We start from the raw sequence: 19952 nt of genomic DNA on the forward strand, positions 1-19952 counted from the left end.
TATGTGTTCAGCGGCTTAATTTAAAATGCTGATCAACAGAAATTTAAATGTATCGGATGAAACTGAGTAGCCCTTATGTTGTTTTTCATACATACAAAAAAATAGGACTCAAAAATAAGGATTATTGATGATTTTTATTTTTTTTTGCTCAAAATAAAACTCAAAACCGCCTCGCGGGCCTTCTGTAAGACTTTTCGCCAATCTGATTTTACAGCCATCTAAGGGGCTGATCAAAGCTACCTCCACGATTTTTTGCTGTTTTTTTTAACCACTCTTATCCTATGATTTTTAATATTAATTTAATTTGTAGACTGGAATAAAATAAAAACAAGAAAGGAAGCTACCTTCGGCCAGCCGAAGATTATATACCCTTGTAGATAAAAGAATGCTCACTCGGTGCAGTTCCAGGGATTCCAGATTCAGCGTTTCTATTTATTTCAATTTTGTTTTTCAGTAGTCAAGAATCAAAACGCCTACTTATTACAAAGTTACAATGAATTTTCTTATATTTGTTTGAATATTCCTATGGGAGCCTTAAGATATAGTGGTCCGATCCGGCTCGCTCCGACATATGTACTACCTGCAATAGAAAAAAGACTTTTGGGAAAGTTTCATCGCGATGGCTTTAAAACTGAGAGACTAGTTCGCATAGAATCGGACAGACGGACAGACGGACATGGCTAGATAGACTCGGCTATTGGTGCTGATCAAGAATATATATACTTTATGTGGTCGGAAACGTCTCCTTCACTGCGTTGCAAACATCTGAGTGAAATTATAATACCCTCTACAAGGGTATAATCATAGGATAAGTTATTTTTTAAAAGTGGTTAACAAATTTGCAATAAATCGTGGAGGTAGTTTTAATAGTCTCTTTAACGGCTGTGAAATCAGATTGGCGAAAAGTCTTACGGGAGGACCGCGGGGCTGTTTTGAGTTTTATTTTGATTGGAATAAAATAAAAACCAACAATAATCATTATTTTGGAGTCCTATTTTTTTTTGAACAAAAATAAAGATTACCATTAAACAAAAAGATAAAAATCATATATTTAAAAATCATGGCGGGAATGCATAGATTGGACAAAGTTAATTATTTTGGTGAAAATCTTTTTAGGGCTATTATAAGTGGCCGATTTTTTTGTTTGAAGAAATAAAAATAATCATTATTTACGGTCCTTGACTTAAACCTCTATTTTTTCAGGGACAGCGACATTTTAGGAGGTTGTTTTTAGCAACACAAATGTCGGGTTTTTCATGTTAAAAAAAATTTGAATATTGGCTACAAAGGAAAAAATTGTAAAAAGCCAACTGAAATGTTTTTCAAAACGCCTCTAACTATAGAAATGTTGCAACATTTTTGAAGGGACACAACAATTGCTTTTGGGTTGTTTTTTGTCCTGAGGATACAAAGAATGCAAAACAAAGCTCTGCGCACGATAGCAAATGCACCGTGGTACGTGCGAAATGAGGTCCTAGCCAGCGACCTGCAAATTCCTTCAGTGAGAGAGCAAATCAACATGCACTCAAGCCGCTACAACGAACGACTACTAGCCCACTCCAATCAATTAGCTGCATCCTTGGCAAACCCAATCACAAGAAGAAGGCTGAAGCGTCGACACCCTGGTGATCTCTGGACAAGAGGACGCCATCAAACCCGCGTCCTGAGACAGTAATGTAGAACTGTCAATGTTATAAAATTGTTCTTTCCACACTCATGTTATGTTTCCAGTTATTTGTTTCTATGTTCTAAATTATGCGTTTTATAACCATTAAGTTGGTTGATCAACGCTATAAATAAAAATATGCTATATAAAAAAAAAAAAAAAAAAAAAAAATGGGTTGTTTTTTGATTGTTAGAGTTTTCAGGGACACACCTGAATGATCTTGATGTTTGATGAATTTCTATCAGTCTCCTGGCTGTTTATAATCTGTTCCCAAAAAATTAAATTTTCAGAAGTTTCAGAAACTTTTTTAACAAAGAGATCATAAACACTGTGATTTTTTTTTTTTTTTTATTACTCTGTTGCCGAAAGTTTAAACTTAGGGCACAGGAAAAGAACCGGCCATAGTTCCAATGACATTCGGCCGGAAACACTGTGATTATTTTCTTTTTGGTAAGACTAATGCAAATACAAATGCACTGCACAGATGCGATCCAGAACGCATCTTTTGGAACGCATTCAGAAGCATTTCAAAAGATGCGTTCTGGATCGCATCTTTTGGAAGGGAAAAATGGAAACCAATCCCGAACGTTTCCCGAAGTTGAAACCCATGGCCGATGCGTGAAAGGGAAGCGCTCCAGGAGCGCTTCATCGGATAGCACCCATTTTGTCCCGCTTTGCTGTAAAAAGGAAGCGAGAAGTTAATCGATCGGGCACGCATGCATCGGTGCTTTGGATGCTATCCATCATCCCTTCTGGATGCGTTCCACTTCCGACTGGGTTAGAAACCAACCCATCAAAACCGTATGTATGTAGGTGTCACTGAAATTCTAAAGATTTCCTTTTTTTTGGAAAATTTACCATTAAACTGAAAGGGGCTTCCAAATAGAAATACTCTATGGGAAAAAGTTATATTATAATGCAAGTACAAATAATCGTAGTTTATAATATGTACCCGTCTTACCAATATGAAAAAAATACAAAATATAAAATCAAACAAAAATTTCTAGTTGTTTAAAACTTAAGATTTCTTTAAGAAAATATTTTAATGTTATTTGTTTAAAAAATGAGGGTATTCACCAGTCCTGACAAATGGGAGATGTAGCAAATCTGCCAAACGGTTATATGAAGTTTGCCACTTTTGTTATTAAAAATATAAACATAGGTCGACCTACGGCAGGTCTAGAATTTTTTATTTCATTTATTTTCTTGTTGGATATGCGTAATTTTCACCTGCCACAGCTGCCATCTGCGACACCTGCCAGGACTGGTGAATACCCTTAATATTTTATTGCAGTCTTCATTCGTTTGGTATATTTCATGTTTTGGTATTTTTTGTTGATGCGGGGAATTTCAATTGTCAAGTGAAGGTCACACGTCAGTGAGCAAACTAAATAAATATTCTTTGAAAAATATGTTTGGAAAGAAGAGAACAAACAATTAACAACATTTCACAAAAACAATAGCAATCTTTAGGATTGTTATGCAAAATAAATCTAACGGAATCCAGCGATTTGCTTTGGTTTAGTTTATCGAGGCAAACAATCGACGTTTTCCAACACCTGCACTCCGCAGTTTTCCACTTTTGCGTAAAATAAACAAATAATATTAAATTATTGCCACAACAATGGTGAGTACTTCTACAAATTGCGGTCATAGTGCGGGCAAAGTTAGGACCAAGTGAGAGTCCGGGAGAAAGTGGAGAAAATGCTCTATTTTCGCATCCGTAGCGTCTTCTTCTTCTTGCAGCGCCAGCTTGGGCACACTAGTTGTTGTTGTTGCCGTATTTATGCAATTCGCCTGGGCAACAAAACCTATAGTAAACAAGAAAGAACGCTATATTTCGTATAGTCGATTGTCCCGACTCGTCACAGTCCTGCCTCAAAATATGAAGCCTGCCCTATAGGGCATATATTAGAAAACGGGGATGGTAACTTTCCTAAACGTTGTCTGATATTCTCTGACTAAGATATTTTCAATACAAAAAAAAATAGAAAGCTACAAACAAACTCATAGAGCTCTCCATCCCAAATCCCACCTCTGTGGTTCTTATAGATCCTAAGATCTGGACGCTTTACAACTTTTGAGCTAACCCTTACTCATATATACCCCATTCACTCTATAAATATCATTAGTAACCAACGATAATGATTTTGCAGAATAAACTGAAATCCAGCCAGCACCGCGAGAAGGTGAAGAAGTTCATATCGCTGACACAAACGGGCGAACAGACGGCCATCTTCTGTTTGCAACAGAACGACTGGAAACTTGATCTGGCCAGCGATAATTACTTCCAGAATCCGGAGTACTACTACCGTGAGCTGGACAGGAAGCGCATCGAGCAGCTGTTCGTGCGCTACCGCGATCCCAGCGACCCGCTGAAGATCGGATCCCAGGGTGTCATCCACTTTCTGGAGGATTTGGACCTCAAGCCGGACTCCAAACTGGTGCTGATCATTGCGTGGAAGTTCCACGCCGAGGTGCAGTGCGAATTCTCGCGGGATGAGTTCATTAATGGGATGTGCGACCTGGGCATCGATAGCATCGACAAGCTGAAGGCCAAGCTGCCCATCCTCGAGCAGGAGCTGAACGATGCCGGAAAGTTCAAGGACTTCTACCACTTCACCTTCAACTACGCCAAGGATCCGGGCCAGAAGGGCATCGACCTGGAAATGGCCATCGCCTACTGGTGCATCGTTCTCAGCGGGCGCTTCAAGTTCTTGGACATCTGGTGCCAGTTCCTCGAGGAGAAGCACAAGCGGGCCATCTCGCGGGACACCTGGAACCTGCTGCTGGACTTTGCCACCAACATCGACGACCGGATGAGCAACTACGACTCGGAGGGCGCCTGGCCGGTGCTCATCGACGACTTCGTGGAGTGGTGCCAGGAGAACGATCATCTCAAGGAGGACTCGTCGCCGGGAACTGGCTTCCAGCAGCAGTCCAACGCGAGCTCCAGCTCCCAGAAGAACATATCCAGCGCCTACCAGACCTCGCACAGTACAAACATGAACTATGGCTAACGAATTGTTACACTGTATTGTATTCTCATTAATGATAGATTTGCTTTTATTCTGATTATTCTAAATAACGGAGATTCTAAGCAAGGCCGGTAAAATAACATTTTCTCTATAAAAGCGTCGTAATAAATAAAGTTAGTAAATGTACATATTCCAGGCGTTCTATTTATTGAGAAAGGCTTTAAAATAGGAAAACTATTTTGGACGCGTCTGTAATTATTGAAAGCTTAAGAATTTAGGTTTATCATTTGTCATGTCCAACCAACAACCAACATTATCTTTGAATTTAAAAATCATAGATACGGGCATCCCTCTGGTATTGTTTTAGGAATTTATATTTTTATAATTATAATAAATTTTAGGAGTGAATATTTTTAAATGTCAATGAATTCCCAGTAAAGAATTTCGCAGTAAAGAAATAATGTTTTTTAAAGATTATAAAATCTTGTATTTCTCTGAAACTCATTTCATTTTATTTAAACATTTTTAGGATACCTATTTAAAATTAAAGAGAATTAAAGTCATTTTTGTATAGTGTGTACTAGAGCCCTGCATGAATAAAGTCATAGCTCCCTTTGATTTCATGTACCTTCTAGTAACTAACAATTTTTTAACAAAAATGTAGATCTTTATTTTTACAAAAGACTGTGGGATTTCTCTGTTGTATATTTAAATTTAATTTAGTAAATTTTATTTAATAAAAATCAAAGGTACATTTAAAATATAAAGTGTTTTTAATGGGATCGACAGAAATAGCTATTAAAAAATGTACATTTGATTTCGGTCACACTGGCCACAACTTAAATATTGTTTTAATATTTAATATTTGCAAATAAGATATGTTTTACTTCTTAATTTTTTTTTCAAAATACCCGCCAATAAATTTAAACATGGCGATTTCAGTGTCATCACTGTCGTGACCTTCGATAACTTGCACAGCATCGGCTGCCATCGCTAGTGGTGTGACCGTTCGGCTGATTGATATTGTTACAACGATTTTTCGCTGTTAAAAATATTTAATAATACCCCTTAAATCGCGTGCTAGGCACGCGAATGTGTGTGTCAGCCCCAGCGTCAATGCTGCGTATAAAATGTAAAGTTCCCAATCGAGTTGTTGAGTGCTATAGAAGTGGGAAACGGGCAATTGATTGTAACAAAAACCCCGTAATCGCGACGTCTGTGGGGGCTAGTGAGTGTGTGTGTGTGTGGGCGGCGAAGGAGCCCCACACACAGACACCCGTACCAACACCCATACCCACAAAAAGACCCCACTCGTTGTTGTTGTTGTTTCTCTTGGCCATAATTAATTTCGACTCGAAAATCCTTTGCCCTTGGTTATTCTTCTTTTTTTTTCTTTTGGGTCTGGGGTTCTTGGGGTTCCGTACAATATAATCAAATCTGTGCAAACAGCGGCGGTCGCATTTGCGAATCCAATTATCATGTGAATAACTCGCGCGTCTCGCCTCGAGTGGGCGAAATTTAAACAAATATACGCCCTGTTGCCCGTGTGTGCGTATATAGTGTACATAGTACTGTGTGTGAATAAATGCCACTAAACACACAAAAATAAACGAAACGAAAACAAACTGATAACCGCAGAAGTCGGACTACGACAACGTCTACGAGACCTCGGAGCACCATTTACGATCGTGCCATATAGCTTATACAGCTGTAGCCCCTCTCCATCGCGAGATCCGATCCGATCCTCACCTGCAGATAATCTGATAATTTAGTGGTCTTTTTAAGACCAGAGAAAAGGGTAAACAATGGAGCACAAACTGGGTTTCTCGCTTTGCACTTTATGTATGTAGATACCCAAAACGGGTAAGTTTTATACAATTGGAACACGAAACAAATAGTTCAGTGTGAACACAAAGTCGGGTTTTATTAAACAGATAAACGACTTGGAAAGCTTAAAGTGTTTTATTAAAAATATTCTGGTACGGTTCTGTTAATCGTAATCATATACAAAATTATCTGGAATAGAAAACGCTGCTGATTTTTTTAAAATTCTTACAAGAAACCTAATGTTGTAGGTTATATTTGATCAACTGTTATTACAATATTTCACATTCACATGGATATTTTGAAGTTTTCCAAAAACGTTCCTGTTTTATTTTAAAGGATAAACACTAACAATTTACCATCTAAATTGATTCACTTTATCAGAAGTTCAAAATATTGGCTATTTTTATATGTATACCAAGATCTCACAGAAATTATTACACACTACAAGGAAAATTAAGCAACTGACCTTGTTGATTGAACAAATTCGAATTTCTCCTTTAGATTTCTGAAATTATAAAATTTTGTATTTGTGAAGTTCAGATTGTGAACTTGAGAAAATTACAAAATCTTTGAAATTTAATGTGTCAAGTTTACCGTATATGTAAATTTTGATATATTTATTTTTATGTTTTTAATTATCTTTGTCTTTGCGGCGTTAATGTATAAACACTTCAGTTTTTATAACATTTGAATCTGGGTTTATCAAATTTTCAGACAAATATTTTCGTTTTGTTTTGAATCAAATAAAATGAAAAACAAAAAAATTTTGAACTTGCAATAATAAATGTAATTTTTGGAAATTTTAAGATGTATGGATGTCCAATGTACATTGTCCATATTTAATTTATTTCATCTTGAGGGAATATTATTTGTCATATTCAGAATGGATACATAAGTTTATTGACTCAAAACCACGGTTTTTAACCAAAATAGATTTCTGATTCACGGGGTTTTGACATTTGGTTGAAAGAAATTTCCGTGTCACCCTTGTTACTGCACGACATTGTGATTCAGCACTGGCCCATTGTGGAATTTCTGGGCTATCACCCAAAACCAAGTGGGCGATCGCTTCCCATATACGAATACGTATAATATGTAATACATATTAAAACAATTCGATCCCATTTTTAACCGATTTATATATTTTTTGCTGCTTGGCTCGTGCAAAGTGACAACTCAACGAGATTAATTAGCCGGAGGTTTGTGTGTGGAAGCAATTGCCAGAGTCTGGGTATCGGGGAAGTGAACTGGGAAATGAGAACTGGGAAACGCTTTGCCAGTCGTATGCTAATTAATCGTTTCTCATTGCAGCCGCCGACGCCATGCCCAAGAGCCGAAGCCACAACGCCCCGGAGACTAACAACAACATGCGATCCTTCTAAGATCAGAGCGAACGCGAACCCAGCCCAGCCCGATCATGAGTCGCCAGGAGGGAGCTGCATCCCGTCCAGCCGAGGGAGCGGCCGGCCCAGTCACATCGTCATCCTCATCGACCTCGTCCACCCACTCAGCGAGCGCTGTTCTGGGCAGCAAGATATCCACCTCGACGCCGCAGAAGAGCGATGAGCAGCAGGAGCAGGAGTTCATAAACCAGAGCGTGGCCAGCGAGATCGAGGCCATGTCCATTTCGGGATCCGTGTCAGCGGACAGCAGCAGTGGCACCACGGCGGGCGCCACCATGAGCGGCAGTCCAGTGCCGAAGAGGCACTTGAGCACGGCCAATTTGTCGCGGATTCGGCCGCAGTCGAGCTACTCGGCCCGCGTCCTCATCTTCGACGACTCCGACCAGGAGGCAGCTGCCGCTGCAGCAGCTCTGGCGGCTGCCTCTTCCTCGTGCAACAGCAGCGTCAAGTCCTGCAGCGGATTAGAGCTGCTGCCCACCTCGCCGGCCAAGCTGTCCATCGGCAACGACAGCACCAACGGCTCCTCGATGATGCGCAATCTAAATCTGACCAAGAGCTCGTCGGGCGGCCTGTCCGGAAGTTCCAGCTCTTTGCACTCAAGGGGATACACCGCCCTTCTCCGAAAGATTTCCTATCAGCAGCATACCAACTCGTTGCGCGCAGCTAACAGCGGTAAGATATTTTCCTTCCCCTAAAATTATATCTTTAAAATATTAGCTTTAATTATACCCGTTACTCGTAGAGTAAAAGGGTATACTAGATTCGTGCAAAAGTATGTAACAGCTAGAAGGAAGCGTTTCCGACCCCATAAAGTATATATATTCTTGATCAGGGTCACTAGCCGAGTCGATCTAGCCATGTCCGTCTGTCCGTCTGTCTGTCTGTCCGTCTGTCCGTCTGTCCGTCTGTCCGTCTGTCCGTCTGTATGAACGCTGAGATCTCAGAAACTACAAAAGCTAGAAGGTTGAGATTTCCCACAAATATTCTTTGGCTTCCTACGCAGCGCAAGTTTATTTTAGCCGAGCGCCACGCCCCCTCTAACGCCCACAATCGCCCACTAACGATTTTAAAATGGGTCCTGTGCCCACATCTTTAAAGATTTCCGAGAAGTATAAATGCAATTTTGTTGTGTATATTTATACCTATCGAAATGTAGAAGACATTTTTCAAATCGGACCATTCATTAAAAAGTTATACGCAATCAAAAATTATATATCTATCTCCCTCGCACTCCCTTTAGCTGAGTTACGATTGTTAGTCGGGACACCAACCCGACACAGCGTTCGCACTCCCTTTAGCTGAGTGACGGGTATTAGATAGTCGGGACAACAACCCGACTATAGCGTTCTCTCTTGTTTTATTATGAAAAGCGTAGTTCATGAATTAAGGTCTGGTATTTTTTCATCATTTTAACCCAGCGATAAAATTAGCTTTCGATGCGGGAAACGCATGTTTACAAGCTATTTTTATCGTTACAGTAAGATGTGAATTCTGACGTTATTAGCACCTAAAGATTGACACCTATATTATTGAAATAATCATGTTTGTCTGGCTGTCCTTGTAAGCTTTTAAGCCAGATAACTCGATTAAATTGGTAAGATTTTCTGTGAGACAAATTTATTATATTTATTATAACTATTATACCCTCACGCTTAATAATAAAATTTGTCTACCATTTAGCGCCGTTTTCTCCACCGCTTGTTAAATTTAAAATAGGGCTAAAAGAATGATATTCCATACGATCCCTACTTTAAATTTAACAGACGGACAAGAAAACCGCCCTAAATCTCTTAATAAATAATTCTAACTCGTTTAAAATGTACCCTTAACAGAAGCCTCCAACCTGCTGCGCATGCGTCACTCGTCGCTTGGAAAATCGGCTCCCTGCCTCACGGGCAACTATTTCCGCCACGAGCTGGCCGCTCCGCCACCGATTCAGGCGCCTGGCTTTGGGGCTTCTCCCTCGGGCGGCCACAACATCTCAAGGTCGGGCAGTTGTGCCGGGATTGGCATGGTCAAGCACCACCATCACCATCATTTGCACGGCGTTGTGATGCGCGGATCGGCTGGCGGAGGCGCTGGTTCCGCTGGCGGTTCCTCGAGTGGAGTGGCTCATCATCGCCTCAGCCTGGTCACGAATGCGGCTGCCGTGGCGGCGGCTGGCGGATCCCGGGCGCATTCCCCATACTCGGCCAGTCCCGTGGACAGTCCACGACTCAATTCTCCCATGCCATTTGCATTTGCTCCGATCAAAAGGATCGCCTCGTGCCGTGGCGTTGTGGACGGACGTCGCTGGTCCGTGGCCTCGCTTCCCTCTTCTGGATACGGCACCACCCCGGGCAGCTCCAATCTATCGGTGAGTTGAGTGAGACAATTTGATAACAAAACCTTCAATGTTTTCCTTATCGCAGTCTCAGTGCTCCAGTCAGGAGGGTCTCAACCAGTTGCCGCACAACATTCCGCCCGGAGTCCAGGAGGCGGATGCCGCTGCCGTGGCCGCCGGCGCCTGCTGTGCCGAGCACCTCAAGCAGCATTGTCCCAAGCACTGCGCTCTCCTGCTGGCCGTTTCTCAAAAGCAGCTGACTCCCCAGCCGCCGAAACCATCGCAGCTGCATCCCCAGAAGCTGATAACAGCGCCCTGTAGCAATTGCTGTGCCGAACTGAGCCAGGCCTGCGGAGGTCAGCAGGCTGGTGGTGGTAATGGTGGCCCATCGGCCAACACCTCGGCCTCGAGTGCGATGCAAGTGGGAGGTCGGATGTCGCCCTTCTTTCGTCCACGCTCCCGATCGCTCTCCAGCCCATCGCGTTCACCCATTGTGGACAATGAGATTGCCGTGATGAACACCCTGTACAAGGAGCGTTTTCCCAAGGCCACTCAGCAAATGGAGGAGCGGCTGAAGCACTTCATCAACGAAAACAAGAGTGCTGCATGCAACAGCTTCAGGGATTCGCAGCCGATAGTGCGGTGAGACTTTATCTTTATATCAATTTAATATTAATATATTCCTTCTTCATTTACTACCATTTAATTATGAGTATATACGAATTTCGAGCCCTGCATTAATGGATTCAATGAATTATTTTGAATTTTTTGTTTTATATGAATGAATTAATTGGAATTTTGAGTTTAATAGAATTTAATGAATTTGAATTCTTAGTTAAATAGAATTGAATGAATGGCATGAATTCCGAAATAATTAAAACGACAATTTCTTTAGAAGAAAGGGTCATAATTTTGTGATTAAATCTGCCTAAATTTTATTTACTATGCATATAGAATTGAATTAAACAATCAAAAAATTTCATGGCATACTATGATACAACAAAAATTGAATGATTCACGCAGGGCTCTAGTTCAAATATAAGTATATACAAAAACTTATAACTAAAACTAATTTTCCTCCACAGCTTTGTGCATCATCAGGTGTTGGAAATGGCAAGGGATTGCTTGCACAAATCGGAGGCCAAGTTGATAACCTCGCAATATTTCTACGAGTTGAGTGAGAATCTAGAGCGTTTGCTGGTCGAGACCAAGGAGAAGTCGCCAGAGGCGGCCGCTGAGTTAAATGGTGTGATTAAAAAGCTGCTATTGATTATCTCGCGACCAGCACGGTTGCTGGAATGCCTGGAATTCGATCCGCAGGAGTTCTACGAGCTACTGGAGGCTGCCGAAGGACACGCCAAGGCCATGCCCGTGATCAAGGCGGACATTCCGCAGTACATCATCCATAAGCTGGGCCTGAATCGCGATCCCATTGCAGAACTGCAGCAAGAGTTGCGGGAGACACAGCAGATGTGCTCGGAGCTGGTCACCGTGGATGCGGATCCTCTGCAACCGAATGGCAGTTTGCTCCTCAATTCGCCTTTAACTAGTGCAGCCAAGCAGTTGAGCAGCCTGGCTCTGGATTCGATTACTTTGGACTCGGGAAGTGGCACAGCGACACCTCAACAGCCGCCCCAAACACCCGTGGCTACATGTGAAAACGCTCCATCCTTTGCGCTGGCCATAAGCCAGATGAATGAGGAGAGAGCGGGAGCAGCAGGTGTGACAGGAACAGGAGCTGGAGGATTAACGGGAGCGGCCGCAGGAACAGCAACAACGGGAAGTGCAGCCCAAGCCCAACAACCCTCACCCCACGAAAACGACTTTGACATTGTCAAGCTGATCTCAAATGGTGCTTACGGAGCCGTCTACCTGGTGAAGCACAAGACCACCCGTCAGCGCTTCGCCATGAAGAAAATCAACAAAAATAATCTCATTCTGCGCAACCAGGTGGAGCAGGTGTTTGCCGAGCGCGACATACTCTCGTTCGCCGACAATCCCTTTGTGGTCAGCATGTACTGTTCGTTCGAGACCAAGAAGCACCTGTGCCTGGTGATGGAGTACGTGGAGGGCGGCGACTGCGGCACGCTGCTAAAGAACATTGGGCCCCTGCCCGCGGACATGGCCCGATTTTATTTCGCCGAGACAGTATTAGCCGTAGAGTATCTGCACAGCTACGGCATCGTGCATCGCGACCTGAAGCCGGATAATCTTCTGATCACGGCCCTGGGTCACATCAAGCTGACGGACTTTGGGCTCTCCAAGATGGGGCTTATGTCGTTGGCCACCAATCTTTACGAGGGATATATTGATTCGGAGACAAGGCAGTTTTCCGACAAGCAGGTATGTAGTTTCCAGGGACCGTAACAGTAATAACTTATTACTAATAAGTTTTATTGATTTTGATTTTCTCAAAAATAACTGTTATTTTTTGAGTTTTATTATAAAACCCATGATCACGATAAGCAAAAAAAAACGTTGTTTCATAAAATTATGACGGGAAAATATCATTGTCACAATTGAGATATACTTAAGAATAAAGCAAGAATTCGCGGACTATTCGACTTAAACAATATCAGAATCATTTGAAGTTAAGAATTCGTGGATTCTCTTGACCTGAAGAATTCGCGGATTATTCGACTTAAAAAATATCGGAATCATTTGACGTTAAGAATTCGTGGATTCTCTTGACCTGAAGAATTCCCGGATTATTTGACCTTAAGAATTCGCGGATTATTTGACCTTAAGAATTCGTGAATCAATTGACCTGAAGAATTCGTGGATTCTCTTGACCTGAAGAATTCGCAGACTATTCGACTTTAACAACATCAGAATCATATGAATCACAAAACCTGTTCCTTCCTTTATTACATTTTTTTCTTAATATTTTAGGTGTACGGCACACCCGAGTACATTGCCCCCGAAGTGATCTTGCGCCAGGGCTATGGCAAACCAGTCGATTGGTGGTCCATGGGCATCATTCTCTATGAATTCCTCATTGGTTGTGTGCCGTTTTTCGGCGAGACCACTGAGGAACTCTTTGCGCACACCGTCAACGACGATATCGAGTGGCCGGACAGTGAAGATTGGCCCGTGCAATCGGAGGCGAAGGACATCATTTCGCAGTTGCTGCAGCAGAATCCGAGGGATCGTCTGGGCACCCAAACGGGTGCACTTGAAATGAAGGAGCACGAATACTTTCTGGGCATGGACTGGAACTCTCTGCTGCGCCAGAAGGCGGAGTTTGTGCCGCAGTTGTCCCACGACGATGATACCAGTTATTTTGATAGTAAGCTAATGTCGATGAGTTTTATTGAAACCTTTATTAATTTGCTTTTTAATCAGCCCGCATGGATCGCTATAACCATGATCTAGGTGGCGAGGATACGGACGACACGGATGATACGCCCGTTTTCGGCAGCTTTAATTCGTACACTCCGCAATATAGGAAGCAGCATTACAGCTGGTCCCGTCATGCCACGCCCACGGCGACTGATGGCGCCAAGCCGACGGCCCCGCCACCACTTACATCGCTGCCATCGCGTGCCCAGGAGAACCCAGTGGCAGCCGTAGGTCCCTCCTCGACTGGCGCCCTGCCTAAACTCAAAACGGGAATGGGAAGCGGAAGTGGCAGCGGCAGTGGTTCGGGAAGCGCCTCCAACGAGGGAGTGGTTAACAAGTTCTTGAACACGCCACAACTGCGCAAACTAGATGTGAGTATTAGCTAAGCAAATACTTACTTGAAAATGCGGCCAAAGCAAATCAGCTCGATACCTATTGAAAATACATGTGTACAATGTACACTGTACATTAGGGTGGTCCACATTTGTATGGACACTTTTAAGGTCCTACTCTCACCCACTTATACGGTGCGCATTGTGGTATTCAAGGTATACCAAAAGAAGATTTTTTAAAAACTCGTGTTTTAGGGTCTGTGAATTGGTTTCAAAGTTTATCACACCTACGCACTGTTGCCTTCGGTCAAAAAGTTTTTCCAATCAAGGTGGCATAGATATCAACAATTCAGTTGATGTTTTGCTCTCCTTTTTTTTTTAACAATTATTCCAACGAAATTCATAATTTGACAGGACAAGAAATGGGAGAACTTTTTTTTTCGACCAAATTCGAACTGTTATACATGTCGTATGAGTAATTTTAAAGCAAACTTTGAAGACGTTTCGCAAGGTCTAAATCTCGAAAAATAATTGTTTTGTTTTCAGATACATTTTTTGCATACTTTAATATATTATGTAAAAGGGTGAGAATAGAATTTCATTTTTTGGACCGCCCTAGTGTACATATGTAATTTTGTTTTCCCATGGAATTTTTAAAATATTCAAATTTAAAATTAAATCTAATAGTTAGCACTTCATTCACTTAATTGTGTGAATTATTATTAAAGCAACCTTGTTGATCACTTCTTACAGCTCTCGTCCAGCTGCCTCAAGGTGCCGTCCACTCCGGATGCCGACTACTTGCCCGAATTGCTGCACAATGTCACGATTGGAAACGATGCCGAGCTGCGGATGTTGAAGCACTATCTCCAGCAACCGGTTTCCGGCGCAACTCAGCGCATGCAGCAGCGTCACAGCATGCCGCCAAACACGACGACGATCATCAGCACGCCGGCCACTCCGCCACCGACTCAAACTCAGGCGGCGATGGCGGCCACTCCGCCAACGGCGACGGTGGGCAGCTTTTCGCGCAGCACGCCGGAGAGTTCGCAGACGGACAGCGATGACTTCTCGCCGCAGATCAACCGAAAACGGAAGGGCGTCTGTGCCAGGGACATTTTGCCGCGTTTCTCCATCTCGATTGAGGATGAAACTATTTCCGCGGGCAGCTCATCCACGGAGAACATGAACTTGCCAAGGGAACAATCGCCGTTGGCGCTGCAGCATCAACCGAAATCCATGGATGGCTGCAGCAGTGGAACCAGCATGAAGCATCATCGTTCTAGGTCGATTGTTAAGTCTGCCTCCGCCTTGGGTTTGTCGCTAATGACCTCGCTGGACAACAGTCAATTGGCCGCGCAGCTGTGCGGCATTCAATCGCCCGGCGGCGGAGGCAACGGTTCCAGCACGGCCAGCTCCAGGGATACGTCACCTTGCCGAGAGCTCTCGCCGCTGGTTACAAATCTGAAGCCACCAATTATCATTCGACGGGGACCGCGTGGATTTGGCTTCACTGTCCATACCATACGGGTGTACTATGGCGACACGGACTTTTATACAATGCACCATTTGGTCATGGCCGTGGACGAGGGCAGTCCGGCCTTTGAGGCTGGTCTGCGACCAGCGGATCTCATTACCCACGTGAATGGCGAGGCTGTGCAGGGTCTGTTCCACACACAGGTTCTCCAGCTGCTCCTGAGCGGCGGCGAGCATGTTACCCTGCGGGCCACGCCCCTCGAACACACCAGCATCCAGAGCGGTGGCCGCAAGCGCGATCTCATGCAGAGCAAGCTGGCCAAGAAGGGTCTGAATCGCCAGAAGAAGCAGACGAAGAGGGAGCACGATAAGAAGCGCAAGACCTCGCTGTTCCGTCGAATAAGCAGCAAGCGTGCGAATGCAGAGATGCAGCAGGTAAGATCACATTTGTAAAGTCCTTTTAAGAGATAAACGTTAGAGCCCTGCGTAAATCATTCAATTTTTGTTTTATCGTAGTATGCCATAAAATTTATGATTTGTTTAATTCAATTCTATTTGAAATAAATTGAATGTTTTTCTAATTCATTTCGAATTGAATAAATAAATGTATAATTTTTATGAATTTTTTGAATTTGTCAGATTTTTTTGTGCTTTCTCTTAAGAAAAAAAGTGTAAAATTTTTAACAAATCAATGTTAACTGCTTAGAAAATAATATTCATGTAGATTTAATCACAAAATTATGGCCCTTTCTTCTTCAAAAGAAATTGTCGTTTGAATTATTTCGGAATTCATGCCATTCATTCATTCAATTCTATTAAACTCAAAATTCAAATTCATTCAATTCTATTAAACTCCAAATTCTAATTAATTCATTCATATAAAATAAAAAATTCAAAATAATTCATTGAATCCATTCATGCAGGGCTCTAATACCCATCTAATCTAATTATGTACTTTCATTACTAATCTATTTATGTACTTTTATTACCTAATTGTAGTACTCGGCCGGCACAAGTTCACCCACCACACCGTCGGCCAGAAATTTGTCACCCTTGGATTCTTCGTACCACAGCAGCTGTTGCCAGTCGGCGGCAAACTCCTCGTCGCAATCCACCTCGCCCTCGTCCTCATCGCCCAACACACCCACCGGTTCGAGTGGCTCCAATCACGGTGGCAACGCAGGATCCGCTCCAGTTGCCCCCTCGTCGCTCAGTGTGCAATTGCCCGCTGTTCCGCCGCCCACGCAGTTGGTGCTCCTGCCCCACGTGGGGGCGGTCGTCGGTAGCAGTCCCACCTCTGTGGGAAATGTGCCAGGTAAGCGGTTTGTAAACATAATCCATATCCTCGTTAATAATTTTTTTTATTGGTTTAGTGTCCCCCACTGGCGTCGTTCCGCAGCTGTATCAGCGTCCATCCACTTTACATGGTCTCAAGCACAAGCTGCATGCGGCCACCGCCGTAATAGCGGGCGGAGGCAATGCCAGCAATCCCGCCGGAGGACTGAAGACCCTCCACACCACGAGCAACAATTCGCTGCCGAATCGCCGGAAGTCTGTGGGCCACATTCCGCTGTCTCCGTTGGCGCGGACTCCTTCACCCTCGCCGCTGCCATCGTCGCCCACACGATCTCCTTCCCCATTGGCCTTTCCCTTGGTTGGCCATCAGCCAGGTGCCTCCAACACCACACAGTCGTACAGTCCTGGAAGCACGCTGCCCACGCTGCAGACGGCGGTGAATGCCAATAGCAAGAAGGCGGGATTTGCACGTACCAAGTCGGCGGAACCGAGTTCTCCGCTGCTGCGACGCGCCTTGTCCCCAGATCGCTTGCATCCGCGCAGCGCTGAAACGAAGATATCGCCGCTTTGCTGCTCGCCGCCCATTAAGCAGCCGACGCACCAGCGGGTTGTGACCACCACCTGGAGGTCGACGCCAGGAGGCAGTGCAGCTGCAGCACCAGCAGTTTCAGGTGCTCCTGCTGCTCAACCCCAGCAAATAATGACGGCTGCTTCTGAGGAATCTCAAAGACAAACTGCTGTGGCAGCTGTGGTCTCCACAACCGCTGCCGGAACAGAGCCAAGTGCCACCACTGTGGTTACCATGGCCAACTCTGAGCCCCTGCCTCGCATTGCCGAGGAGAAGGATTCGCCCACCAGCACCCAGGACAGCAGCAGTGTGTCCGAGGGTTTCATGCCCGCCATCGAGGAGTACGCTGAGGGAGAGTCCTCGTCCTCGCCCACTCAAACCCTGGAGAAACCGACAAAGGTCAAGGCCACCGAGCAGCCAGAGATGGAGCCTGCCGGCAAGACCAAGAAGGTCGACCAGGGTGAGTTGACAAAGGCGGCAGTAATTAAGGCTATTGGTGTTATTTTTCACTTTTTAGAAACAAACTTTCATTTGCTTAAACCGATTTATTAACTTGACAAACCCTTATGCGGTTATTCCACTACATTGGTCGGCTCATTCATTAGAATTTTTTCTCAGCCTATACGATTTTACGTAGGTGCGAGCAAGACAGATATATGTCAGCTGCAATGAGCAATTAATGAGCAAAATTTTAAAAACCGAAGGCCACCATTTTATTTTTTTTTGTATGAGCAAAATTGAATCTAAAAAGTACAATTTTGCTCATTTATTAGAGCTACTGTAAATCGGATCTTGCTCGCACCTACGTAAAATCGTATGGGCTGAGAAAAAATTGTACTAATGAATGATCCGAACGATGTAGTGGAATAACCGCATTATCAAATTTTAAACAAAGATTTCAGATAAATCATTCAAATTGTATTAGTGGGTATATCCTAAAGCTCTGGACGGTGGAAACTTGTTGAATAAGTTTCTTAAAATTGCATATTTCTACTAGAGTCTGCATGAGTGTACTTAAAAGTCAATTTTTAAAATCAGTTAACTTGGATTACTTTTTATCATTTGATTTTTCATAAGGAAAAAAATAAAAAATAAATAAATAAAATAAAATAAAATATATATAAAATATTTTCGAATCACCGAAATAATTTGCTAAGTAATTCTATCACTCTCTCTCACTTTTATCAGTTGTATCACTTGTTTTTCCTTACGAGTAATCAAGTGATCCAAGTTAACTCACTTGATCTCACTCCCTGTATTTTTAAAAAATTGACTTGTTTGTCAATTCTCAAGTGTACTTATGCAGGACTCTAATTTCTACATATTTTAATTTGTTTTCTAAACATTAAAAATATTCCTACGTTTTTTAAATTACCTTTAAATAACATTTATTAAATCTACTTTAAAATGTTTTTGTTTTTCAGGTAAATCCACATCTGCACCCAAAACCAAGCCCCAGAACAGTGGCTGTAAAACTTCGATGACAACGACAAAGCCCGCCAGCCCGAGCGTGACTATCTCGACGGGACCACGCAAGGACTCAACGGCTACGACAGCAGGAGGGACCACTGCAACAGGAGCCACTGCAGCCACTTCTGCTGCCAAGCAGAGGAAGTAGCGCCAGAGCAGCCGCGGTGGATATGGATGCTTGTGTTTTAAATTTCGCGTTTAAACGTTTATCTAGGATGTGTAAGAGGAGGAAGGGAAGGGCCATGGATCGAGGATGGGAAATGGAAGCCGCAGGAATTCAATATATATATTAATAGCGATGGATTGCGTTTTAAACCTTTTTTCGAAGTAAGCTTGTGTTTTTGCGCAAATCATACAATTTAGCAATGAAATTAATTAGAAAATTCTGAAACCTAGTAGTTTGTAGATGTCGTAACTAAAGGAAAACAAAAAAGAATACCGCTTGAAAACTCTTAATGTAAATTAGTAGGCACGAAAGTAAACCGAGAAAAAGCACGATATTCCAGTTAAAGCAAATCTAAGAGGCACCACGCAATTATGTACTGTATATAAATGTGTAACATTGATAGAATTAACGAATTGTGGACTACGGATGATGAGTCGAGTGGAGAGTCATGGAGCGGAGTACGCGGTGTTTGGGCCGCGTTTATAACATTTTTGCGAATCTATACACTATGCCGAATTCAATATAAACTATATATTAAATAAATGTTATATGTGTGTGTATTAAAAGCGTATTTTTTCTTCGGGGCTGCGTATCACAAAAGGAATAATTTAACGGCAAAAAAGAAAGGACTATGACTATTTACATTTTGTGGTTTAGGGGCTTTTAAAATTTTAAGAATATCCTAATTAATTTTGGCTTTACAAGTTTAATACTTTTTTTGTTACTGTTCCAAAATCTGTAAGGGTGAAAAATAAAGTATAGGTGTAAGTAATGAAATATATAATAATTATAAAGAAAGTTGTTATTTAAATGTTTTCCAATGATTTATATTTTAACTAACCGTCTAACATTCTTGCGAAGCAATTTGTTAGTTATTTTGTTATTTTTTAAAATTGAATTATTTTTTTTGTTGGTCAATTTTTGTTGTTTTGCAAATTGCAAATGGAAATTTTATTTTGTTAATGTTTTAATTCTTTTCCTTCTGAATAACTTATTATCTTTTCTAGGATGAAATATTCTATTTACATGTTAAGTTCGATTTAATTTTTTAGTGGTAAATGGTTTTTAAGATTATTCCAATTTTATTATATTTTATTATTATAGA

At 42.5% G+C, this 19952-nt stretch overlaps 2 protein-coding genes across 7 annotated transcripts; both read left to right on the forward strand.

The window, feature by feature from the left end:
* Window positions 1-3016: 3016 nt before the first annotated feature.
* SCCRO (defective in cullin neddylation 1 domain containing SCCRO) lies at window positions 3017-4830 on the forward strand. Of its 2 annotated transcripts, none has more exons than XM_017143881.3 (2): window positions 3017-3293; window positions 3823-4830. In XM_017143881.3, exons 1-2 carry the CDS (start codon window positions 3291-3293, stop codon window positions 4684-4686), a joined length of 867 nt encoding a protein of 288 aa, XP_016999370.1. In that variant the 5' UTR covers window positions 3017-3290; the 3' UTR covers window positions 4687-4830. The 2 variants fall into 2 exon arrangements, with proteins under 2 accessions (XP_016999370.1, XP_044249755.1); XM_044393820.2 differs by lacking the exon at window positions 3017-3293 and adding an exon at window positions 3575-3593.
* An 808-nt stretch (window positions 4831-5638) lies between these two features.
* dop (microtubule-associated serine/threonine (MAST) protein kinase dop) lies at window positions 5639-19413 on the forward strand. Of its 5 annotated transcripts, none has more exons than XR_011418856.1 (12): window positions 7514-7670; window positions 7783-8546; window positions 9707-10230; window positions 10286-10839; window positions 11283-12540; window positions 13090-13486; window positions 13543-13910; window positions 14625-15782; window positions 16347-16662; window positions 16721-17671; window positions 18636-19008; window positions 19061-19413. XR_011418856.1 is itself a non-coding variant. In XM_017143729.2 (11 exons), the coding sequence occupies exons 2-11, from the start codon at window positions 7889-7891 to the stop codon at window positions 18827-18829; spliced, it is 6378 nt and encodes a 2125-aa protein (XP_016999218.2). In that variant the 5' UTR covers window positions 5639-5776; window positions 7783-7888; the 3' UTR covers window positions 18830-19413. The 5 variants fall into 5 exon arrangements, 2 of the variants coding, with proteins under 2 accessions (XP_016999218.2, XP_070072032.1); XR_011418855.1 differs by having other exon boundaries at window positions 19078-19413; XR_011418857.1 differs by having other exon boundaries at window positions 19081-19413.
* The last annotated feature ends 539 nt before the right edge of the window (window positions 19414-19952 follow it).

The sequence above is a fragment of the Drosophila takahashii genome, chromosome 3L (genome assembly GCF_030179915.1).
Source record: "Drosophila takahashii strain IR98-3 E-12201 chromosome 3L, DtakHiC1v2, whole genome shotgun sequence".
Taxonomy (NCBI): domain Eukaryota; kingdom Metazoa; phylum Arthropoda; class Insecta; order Diptera; family Drosophilidae; genus Drosophila; species Drosophila takahashii.

What these genes read in the sequence shown, in the direction of transcription:
- dop (XM_017143729.2), top strand. Translation starts at nt 7,889, where the DNA reads ATGAGTCGCCAGGAGGGAGCTGCATCCCGTCCAGCCGAGGGAGCGGCC. An exon ending in GGCAGTTTTCCGACAAGCAG is followed by an intron (nt 12,541 to 13,089) that starts GTATGTAGTTTC and finishes TTAATATTTTAG; the next exon opens with GTGTACGGCACACCCGAGTA. An exon ending in CGAATGCAGAGATGCAGCAG is followed by an intron (nt 15,783 to 16,346) that starts GTAAGATCACAT and finishes ACCTAATTGTAG; the next exon opens with TACTCGGCCGGCACAAGTTC.